General features: G+C 38.8%; 1 protein-coding gene across 1 annotated transcript in view; it reads right to left on the reverse strand.

Moving 5' to 3' along the window:
- Window positions 1–11,207, reverse strand: part of LOC107672249 (protein Wnt-6-like) — a 32,491-nt gene that overhangs the window by 18,588 nt on the left and 2,696 nt on the right. Inside the window, exon 2 of the mRNA XM_016465352.1 lies at window positions 5,315–5,535. Within this exon, the coding sequence (XP_016320838.1) occupies window positions 5,315–5,535 (221 nt within the window). The remainder of the gene's footprint in view (window positions 1–5,314; window positions 5,536–11,207) is intronic.

The following is an 11,207-nucleotide window of genomic DNA, read 5'->3' on the forward strand; positions in this document are numbered from 1 at the left end:
TAATTCATGAAAAAAAAAACACCTGCTTCTCTCTCATCATTTATGCCGTAAATTAAAAGATAATTTAATATAAAATTTAAATGTGAGTATAGGAGCATGCTTGTTGTCATTCTGAGACCTGAGCCTGAGGTAAAATGTCAGTAACCTCTTTACATCAGAATGTACACATTTATATATACAAAACACATTTATTGACACAGACAGAAACAAGAGGTCTTGACAGCAAAAATAATGAGGCACATTCCTGAGGTGACAGGGCAAATTACGCACGCATGGCGTCCTTATCATTTCTTGGGTTTCTAATTGGAACCGCATATTGTCTCTGTGCGATTTTAACGACTTCATTACAACCTCAGAGACAACATGTAAGAGCAGCCGGCAGCATTTCCAGCAAATTCTGGAATTAGGAGGCCACTCCCTTGGGCCAAGAAAACAAGCTCTGGTTTACATGTTTGAATAGGGGAAGAAAACAGCCCCCAGTTATTTAGCAATGGAAGAAATATGTGAGACACTTTGTACAAATGTCACTCGGTGCAGGAAGTGAACCTGCCTTAGCAGAGATCTCAGCTCTGACACGTGGTCATTAGAGCCAAGTCTCACGGTAATTGTGGTAAATGCATGAAAACAGAAGAGCACTTAAGCCTCACTTATAGACACAGAGGAATTTATGATTAATTTCCATTTTGTGAGGCAGTCTCCAGTGCTCAGTCTAAGATGGGCTGATGCAGACAGAGGAATCATGTTGCAATCCGTGTGTGAACACGTCCACACTGGAGGCTAAATCGTGAACTCTCAGCTCCAGACCTGGATATGACAAGCCTGCATCTCTCCACATCACTGTGATATGGGCATGTCTAAAGGGAAATCTCATGTGAAATTAGGCAAAAAATTGTACTGACCATCTTAATCTCATACCCTGCTGGCTCAGGGCAGAGCATGTTGAGCCAAAATAGAGCCCTCTACTGGTGACAACCAATTAGACTGCATACAAACAGAAAAGGTGAGCAACATGTATCATCAAATTCACTACTAATGATTTGCTCATGGATATTCATCAGAAGCCAAAAAGATGTATTAGTAGACTGTTAGATTAGGGTTAATAGAATAAGTTGACATAGAATGTCTGTTGGGGAACAGTCAAAACAAAAATCAAAACAAAGTGTTCAAAACATCAAAACAAAGTGTTAGCAGACATTAAGCAGACAGTCTACTAATACTCTAATGATTGGTGGCTGACATGTAGTTGCAAGGTTACTTATGTGGACTATCAAAATAAAGTGTTACTAAAGTTCTCATTGTAAACTGAGGCCTGAACTACAGATTGCCATCCATCAAGAATGCATCTTTACTGTAAAAAAGAAGCAGGGTCCACATGAAAAGAAGCAGGGCAACTGACTTACTCCGTGTGGAGTAAGTCAGTAACATGACAAAAGACAATAGAACCCATTATAATCAGTGATTCTATTCACACTAGATGCGGGTATTTGCAACGCTAGCTTTGTCGCGTCCAGTGTGGACAGCTTCCAGCTGTTTCGGTGTGACATGACCGCAGTATCCGCTATAGACACGGTGTTAGCTAACAGGCATCAAAGATCTTAGCTATTCTGCTGTTAGAACTTGTGGCGTATTTTGGTGAATTAAAGATTTTTTTTTTTGTACTTTCTCAAACTTAAAACTTTGTAGCTAGTTTTCTATTTTTATATTCTAAATTGATGCAACAGATGCATATTGGTTTTAAGTAAAAAATGTTCAACATGGAAATAGAAGAATTATTTGTCATATTTAGGAAAAGTGCTTATGGCAACTGCCTTCTCTGAACATCGGTCTCATCAACACGGGCCTCAGTACACTGGAGGTGAGGTATTTCATCTTAAACTGTTATATCCAGCAGTAGAGCAGTTTTTGACTCAATGTTCTACACAATATTTACAATTTCAAATAATTTCTTGCAGATGCAGTATACCTGTAACCATTGTATTTATTTATTTATTTATTTTTACAGATCTAAGAGGACACTTTACACTCTACAACCCCTAAAAAATGTATGTTGCTACCTAAATTGTTTTCAATGTTTTAAAATAAATGACTTCTTTATTGACACTTTGACATACATAGTTGTACTGTAACTTTTGAATGTCTTAAACTTTGTTTTACTTTTTTTTAAATTCTAGAGCCCAGATTTGACAGCACTGAACACCCATCTGAGGCCTACCTGTTTTACTTTGTGATTACCCCAGAGACTTCTACAACTAACCTCCTTGTAAGTTCTCATAGTTACACATAATTGAGAAGCAAATAGAAGCACATAATTGTGGAAAAATTTCCTTTGTATTTGCTGGTAAATTACTAAGATATTTACATAAAGATTAATGTTATACATACCAAAAATGAAAATTCTGCCATTTAATCTCCCTCATGTTATTCCAAACCCATAAAACTTGTGTTCATCTTCATGAAACAAATGAAGATATTTTTAATAAAAAAAGAAATGAGAGATTTCTGGTCCTCTTTTGAAAGTCTGTTAACCCAAAACTCTGACACTTCAAAATGTTCTTAAAGAGAAAAAATCATAAAATATATCCATATAAATGGAGCAGTTTAATCCAAAGGCACTTTTCTACTTTTGGGCCAAACGGTTCTAAGAAGGGTAAGGACTAGTTCCAGTCATATTTCCACTTGAACTTGGTTAGGCATGGTCTGATTACAAACCATTCTTGGTCTTGAATTCTTAGCCAACCTTGCTGTAGAATGCCTGTAGTGGTGTCACTGCTTAGGATTGGTCATCTGTTTGTTGCCTAGCCAGCGTTTTCTCTGTTTGCTATTTGAGTGAAATAAACACAGTTTAATAGTAACATTAAAATAAATATTTTATCCTTAATCACACAGTCGCAATTTACATCTCGTACCGTATCTTAACTCTTGCATTACCAAGGCAACAACTGACACATTTGTGTGCATTCCAAAGGGCTCTGTTATCAGCCCAACAGTGAAAAATGAGACAATATTTGTATCGGCTTGGGTCGGATCGGCACAGAATGGAATGGTTAAGCAACAAGAATAGTTTGGCCTGACGGTGGAAAAGCATCTCAAGTCTTCTGAATAGACATGATCACTTTATGATTGTGACGAGTGGGGCGGGGCCGAGAGCCATGGGAACGGAGCGAGGCCGGTGGAGTAAGTGATAATGCACGACACCTGCGCCACTCACTGGTCTCGAGTCCCACGGAGGAGATCCGGAAGGATAAAAGGAGGAGTGACGACAGTGCAAGACGAGAGAGGACCAGGCCTGGACTTTATTTTGTGTTTTGGTTCTGTTTGTGTGCGGCAGTCATCTGTGAGGGGCTGTCGCGCTGTTTTGTGTTTATTTTATTATTGAAGTTTTGTTCGATTGTTCGCCGGTTCCCGCCTCCTTCTTCCCGAACTACGGACTTTGCTACAATGATCAACTGTCTAAAGTTTTGGGTGAATAGACATTCAGTTGAAGGACAGACATTTCTCAGATTGAATTGAAAATGTCTTCATTTGTGTTCCAAAAATGAATAAAAGTCATGGGTAAATGATGACATAAATTTCAATTTTGGGTGAACTAACCCAATGGCATGGCATTGTAGGCAGGACACATAATCCACATTTCCCTATTAATATAGTTTTTGTTTAGTTTTATACAGATGTCTAATGTTGATGCAGCCTGGGCACTAGTATCTGATTGGGTTGCTGACTATCAAAGATAAAGATGTACTTGTCCAAATCTTTTTGACCCTGTGTCTTCTGCCATCATTATTTAGGAAAGTACTGCAAAGAACAGTCTCCAGAATCTACTTCAACCATTTGCTTCTGGACTGTCATATGGTACATTTGGATTACTGGTACATTTGGATTACCCTAATGCCGTAAAAAACCTTTACAGGTTCGTTCAAAGTGTGATACTCGACTCGGGACCGAAAAAAAAACAACACTAAAACTAAAGTGATTTTTTGAACCATTGACAACCTGTGCTGCCTCCCCAGTGCCATACTTAAACTCATCCTACTGTTACCTCCACTTTCAAAATCAATGTTCTAAAGCAGCAGTTCTTAATACTGTTCCTCACGTCCCCCTGTTCTGCATCTCTCTCTCTCTCTCTCTCACATTCAGCTCAGCTACCGTATATTAAAAGATAACATAAGCAGTAGCATTTACAAATAACAGCATATCTAAAAGTATGAGACAACAACAAACAAAAAACATAGGCCTACCATTAAAAGCTGTGCTTGCACAGGTTCTGCACGATCCTCTTCAATAATATCCTCTGCTTCTCAATCAGGCTCAAACTGAGAAGCGATATTAACGACGCTGTTGTTTACATTACAACCGGAGCACATGCCGCTGAGGTGAGGGGTGGGACGTTTAGGCACTAGAGGCGGTTTAGCCAATCACAACACACTGGGCTAGCTAACCAATCAGAGCCCATCACCTATTTCTGAGGACGGGGTTTCATAAAAGCAGGAAATGTTAAAAGGGTCATATGATGCTGCTAAAAAGAACATTATTTTGTGTATTTGGTGTAATGAAATGTGTTTATGCGGTTTAAAGTTCAAAAAACACATTATTTTCCACATACTGTACATTATTGTTTCTCCTCTATGCCCCGCCTTTTTGAAACGCGTCGATTTTTACAAAGCTCATCGGTAAGGACAAATTGAAATCGCATCATATGACCCCTTTAAGCGCGTATCTCAGAGAAGGGACAGAGCGGTGTGGAATAAAGGTAAATTATGTAAAAAATTATTTAAAAAAAAAACAAAAAACAAAGCATTAACACATGTTAGACTGCACCCCATAAACACAATCAAGCCTAGGAAAAAACCAGTGAACCACCCCTTTAAGTAAGGTTTACTAATTAAAATTTACAGTGTTTACTTAGGGTTTGGGTTGTTTGTCAGATCTTTAAAGGAAAACGTTTCCAAAATATTAGATAATGCTACGTGAGAAGTGAGGGGTTGAACCCTGTGGATGGCCTAATAATTGTAGAGGCTATGTTAGTTTATTACTCTTCAAAGGGCTGAAAAATGTGGTGGATCAATGATTATGCAATCTGGGGATCGTTTTTAGAGAGCAATTTAACACAGAAGAAAGGCACTGAGGTAAACTGGACACAACAGCTGTCCTTGTTCTCTCTTGAACTTGGATCAAATATGCTGAAATGAGGGCACAGGTCTCTAGGTCTCAGGGCCAGAGTTCATGCCCTCAGAAAGACGTCGCTGACACATAATCAGGGACAAAGATTGATTAACTTTGGTGGAGAACCTTTCGCTCCATTAGGACAAATGCTCACCTTGCTGCAGAATTTTGCCAAAGTACTTGTTCTGGCTGGTACAGTTCCAGCGCCGAAAGCGGAACTGGTATTGGCATTCGCGCACGCCCAGCTTGGCGCCCTTGGCGACTTCGTTGACGATCTCCGGCTGGGTCTGACACAGTTCGGCCTGCTTGCCCGCAAGACGTTTGGTCTTCCTGCAGATGCTGTTTGGGTCCATGACCAAGGGACTCCCCACTGCCCTGAAACGAACAAAGCTTCATCAGATGACTCATCTGAACTACACAGGTTTTCACAAGATAAAGTGTGGTTATCTTCTCAAACCACACGGCACACAAACCACTTTAAATGATGTAAAGCATTATAAATTTCATGTTCTGTTGCTTTACCGCAAGGTTCACAATAAGGTCTGAGCTGATCTTCATTCATTTAGGGCTTTTCTTGGTTTGTAGGCGTACTCATTGTTCCTTGCAGATGACAAAGAAAATATACAGAAAAAAGACTACTAGAGTCAGACACACTATAATGTCAGCGGTAATCGAATTACCCCTTTGAACATAAACAGATAACATTTAAAGCAAAAAAGCTGACTCTTAATTGCTGGGTTTTATCAAAAGTGACGACAGACGTGTGTTTACACTTGAATCAATTGTTTATTTCAACTGCTAATGGGAGAAGAGGCCTCAGGTCCAAAGCATTGAGCGGGCTGCCAGTGCTTTTCTGTGACAGTCGCTATGACGTAATGTGAGAACGGCACAATCCTCCGGTTCTTTCTTTTTAATAACTCTCACCGTATTGGAGTGGAGTTCAGCGTCTGTGATCCGTGCAGCTGAAGTCAGCTTTTATCATCACGTTGCTGTACGGGGGAGCATAGCTCTGTGCGAATACCTCATTGCTTTTCATTCACCCCTGTCAAGGCTAATCTTTCAGACTAATAACATTCATCTGCTGTGCGAGTTTGTTTTAAAAAGTCAAACCAACGCTCTTGCCAGTCACCTTCCATGGCGGTCTGATAAGAAATATGAGAGGAGAGATAATAGGCTTTACAAGTGATGCATCCCATTTTGATAGGCCTAATATTTCATTTACATACGACCATTCAACAGAAGTCTTGTGCAGTAGTGTGTTTTGCTGTGATATATATGCTTACATACTAAAGGACACTTTGGATTAATTTCATTACACATTTAAAAATTACATTTTATATAGCCAAATTAAGTAATTTATGTTATTTTAATTAATTTAATTACATTTTTTTATATTCTTCTCCCAATGACAAAGGTATTAACTCATTTTCCTTACGATGTTTCTAACAAACATCGCATTGTCTCATTCTTAGCATCACATACAACATGAGACAGTCCCTGTTTCTCTACTTCAATTGCTCATATATTTTAGTGATCTAATGTGAGGAATATTCCACATATGTCTGGCCACATGGAGTATAATAAACTTATAAACATTACATTTTTGATAGTCAGTGTTCCACTGAGGTAAAATGAGTAGACAGTTTTTAGTCTTTCTTTTGAATCACACGTCTCTCAAATCAGTGAGGGTCAGACTATTGTTTTTACAGTTTGAATTTAACCATGTATTATGTTGCAGTTCCTAATAAAATTACAGGCCTATTGGCATATACTCGCCAATGTCAATTTTAATTTGCATTCGGTGCCTAAAGAGTGTTAATTCTGGACCCTGCCTATAGCAAAAACACTGCAAGAGATGTTAATGCTAAACATTATCACTGTGTATTATGCATAACACTACTGTAAAGTAGTATTTATTCATCACAAATACCTGATGACTTATGAGAATAATTTATGATATTGTTAACAAGCACAGTATTGCATCTCACAGTATTGTAAAGGCAGCACAAAGTGGACAACAAACAACAAATAAATCTCTATTAATCTCCTTAAAATAGAAATAAAATGTTGATCTTGTTTAGAGGAATATGTGATGCATTGTTTTATAAGTGACGTGACATGTGACCAAGTATGGTGAACCATACTCGGAATTAGTGCTCTGCATTTACCCATCCAAAGTGCACACACACACCGTGAACACACACCCGGAGCAGTGGGTGGCCATTTATGCTGCGGCGCCCGGGGAGCAGTTGGGGGTTCGGTGCCTTGCTCAAGGGCACCTCAGTCGTGGTATTGAAGGTGGAGAGAGCACTGTACATTCACTCCCCCCACCTACAATCCCTGCCAGTACGAGACTCGAACCCACAACCTTTGGGTTACGAGTCCAACTCTCTAACCATTAGGCCACGACTTCCCCCGTTTTGATCATAGTGACCCATGTTTAAACCCTTCATAACTCCAGATTTCATTTTCATCTTTTGTTTTTATTTACTGGCAACACATTTGATCACATTTATTTTAATGACAGTCAGACAATGTTTCTCTTTAAAACAATTTAATTTTGACAGTCTAGCGCCCCACCAGGAAAAGTCTTTTTGTTCCATATGGCCAATCCATCCCTGAGTGTAAAGGTTTCCATAGTGCTGAACGAACAGGCATGTAATAAAGCCTCTATTAGTATATCTCACAGATCTTGATCTATGATGCACACACCCCTGCATGATAATAATGTGCAGATTCAATGTTCTCCTGCAGCCTCTGATTATCTACAAACCTGTGAGCTTCTCAGCGCCAGGATCACTGCTTAAATAATGGAACCACATTTTACAGCAGGAGGTGTAGACTCGTAAAAGAGCAGACAGTGTTGGAGCGACTCTCTCTTTCCAAGTCCTGTTTCACTGTCAAAAGGGGCGAGGCAAAGCGCTGGCTTTTAAACGAGAGCTTGAATATCACAAAAGCGGCCCCGGATTGCATATGTGTTCACATTATGGCTTGGGTGATATAGAGATGAAGATATTCGTCTGCGTCTGATGAACCATCCCTTCCCTGGCTCTAATCGAAACCAGCCACGACCAAGACATAACAAAAGACAAAGGAACTTGCCTGCAGAAAGCAAATCTGGACATGATGATGACTGTTCTAAGATCATCTTCTGCCATTTCTCATACAGTGATTCACATTAGGACTTTAACAATGGAATAAGAATGGTCTCTAAGCAGAGGAAGACCACATGCCCTAGTCCAACCATTATCCTCACGGCTTTATTCAAAGCCACTCTTTCCTGCCTTTCCTTTATCTGGTGAGACTCCTGGATGTGATAAGTGCGAGATGGGGCCTAATCATAACATAGAAAAAGATGTACCCAACTTGTGCAATCAGGAATATCCAAAAACAGCCACACCGTGATGTATGAGAGAGATAATGCAGAGGGGGAAATGGAGGGGGGAACTGTGATTAAGAGAAGTTATCCAAATAATCAGTGCGAACATACACATGCACATTCTTCTTTTCGTAGACCTGTCGTCCTCTGCGCCTGCTGAGACCTCAGGTTACATTATGAATTGCATGGTTACAGATAAGTCTCTCTTTTTTCACTTTGTGAAAGAGCGAAATTCATCCCTACTTAATCCCCCAAGTATGCTGGATATGAAGTCAGTCACGACAGGGCTGGAACTGCACAGAGTGGCTTGGGTTCACTTCTGTGGCGCGTGGCGCAGAGCCATGGCACAATCTCCTCTTGGAGCGCACCACTAAATCATGCGAGTGGAACCACTACGATGCTGTCTGTCACATGCCGATGGGATAGACCCGAAGTATGAGAGAACAGCAGACGCACGCTCAGAGGTGAAACACTGTAAGTGTGCCAAACGGGCCAAGCAGCTGTCATCTAATCGTTATCTGATCCATCTCTCAAGACTGCCTGATTGATTATCTCTCCATTCTCCAAATGAGATTCGCTTCTCCCAGATTGAACATCGGAGAGGAGACTGTGCATTCTGGGACACACTAATATACATTGGTTAGGTCCAATAGGAGACCTGTAAAAAAAAAAAAGACAATTCTGTCACCATTTACTCACTCTAATGTTGTTCCAAACCTGCATGTCTTTCTTTCTTATGTAAAGCACAATGAAGATATTTTGAAAAAAAAAAAAAAAAAAAAAACCCAAAAAATCAATAAAGTTTTAATAAATGGTAGTAGCCTACTATTGTTTTATTTTTTCATTGTCCAAATATACTTGATCTTAACTGGAAGCGTCCAATTGTTGCTATGGTAACCTCATCAGACTAACCATAACAGCTGGAATGTAGATCTATAGTCTAAATGCAAATAGATCAAATGTTTAAAAAAAAAAAAAAAAAAAAAAATCCATAAAATGAAATCCATTATGGGCCAATGTTTTTTTTTTTGGACCCCTATTACTTTCATTGTATGGGGGAACAAAAACAGTTCTTCTTTTTTGTTCCACAGAAGAAATCAAGTTATACAGGCTTAAAACTACATGAGGGTGAGTAAATGATGACAGAATTATAATTTTTGGGTGAACTATCCCTTTAATACAGTGGTCCTCAACCATGGGGGCAGAAAAATTATTTAAATGAAAACTTCAAAAAGATTTTAAAATATTAAAATATTGTAACTTAATTCAAATGCTAAAATACACATACTACACACTAAATAATTATTTTAATAAACTAAAAATAAAAAATCCCCTATCATACCAACATTTAATTATTATTATTATTATTATTATTATTATTATTATTATTACAATCTATTTTTTTATTAAAGAACTAGCGTTCTTCAAAAATTCTGGAACAAAAATTATTATGGTTATTTCATTTAACATATAAACATTCCCAATTTCTGTTACTAAAAAGTTTATAAACAAGTAGCTTTGTCATTATTACAGCAGAACATACTGGAGGAAATAGTATAGTTTATATGAGGGGCCTTTGAATATTGTATTGGATAATGGAGGCCTTCAAGTCAAAAAGGTTGAGAACCACTGATTTAACAGAATAAAGTGAGTGTGAACACAGATTGGGTCACACATAGGCATTTAAATGCAAAAATGTTGACTGAGAGTGTATTCACACACACACATAAAAGCGAGAGGGTATGGCGCGTGCACAGACAAACTTGTCCGACAGACTCCTGGCGGGCCGCCAGCACATGACCCCGAAGACTCCAGAAGAGGTGAAGCTTCCCATCGCTTCCTCAAGCACTCAGCTCTCAGCCCCACAGATCAGAGCACAATCAGAGTCCTGAGAGCCAGTTTATCTGCCTCCTTTTCATCTCCTCTCAGCCTCAGCATGTGAATGGCATGCCGTCTGTCAGAGACCCTCGGCACAGCCCAGCCCCAGACGAGAGGTTTGTGATGGCATGCGTCGTGCCCCAAAGAAAGCATCATTGTCTTTGCAAACTATTTTAGACCCACCTAGTGTTGTCACGGTACCAACATTTCAGTATTCGGTACCGATACCAGTGAAAATCCATGGTTCTCGGTACCGATTTCGGTACCAAAGCAAAACACAAAAACATGCTAACTGAACAACATTTTTATTAATAACGTTAAACAAAAATTAAATGTACAAAACCAATGCCATTCTTTATACTTATTTAAAATTGTTTCAAGTTTTCCCACAAGTAATAAAAGTAAGAAAAAAGTAAACAAGTTTCACCCAAAAGTTTAGTCATAGTTCTGCTGCCGCTGAAAAACATCTGTAAACTGTTGTCTGTCTTAGGGTTTGCTGGTGTGTTTCAGGATCTTCCTCAGTCTGCAGCTGTAAAAGCAAAATATAATATACTCAAGTAAAGCAATGGGCTGAGTGTGACCAAATGCAACATTAGATCATTGACACCAGCTAAAATATCACTTTTCAGTAAATAACAAACCTCAGCTTTTATAATAAATTTAGATAAGATTACAAATATTAAGTGTATATCAAATAGATGAAACTGTAGTATTAAAAACACTTTACAATAAGATAATATTTATTAGATAACATGACCTAACAATAAACAATAATTATATGGCAATTATT

The sequence above is a fragment of the Sinocyclocheilus anshuiensis genome, unplaced genomic scaffold (assembly GCF_001515605.1).
Source record: "Sinocyclocheilus anshuiensis isolate Anshui unplaced genomic scaffold, SAMN03320099.WGS_v1.1 scaffold986, whole genome shotgun sequence".
In the NCBI taxonomy this organism is placed as follows: Eukaryota; Metazoa; Chordata; class Actinopteri; order Cypriniformes; family Cyprinidae; genus Sinocyclocheilus; species Sinocyclocheilus anshuiensis.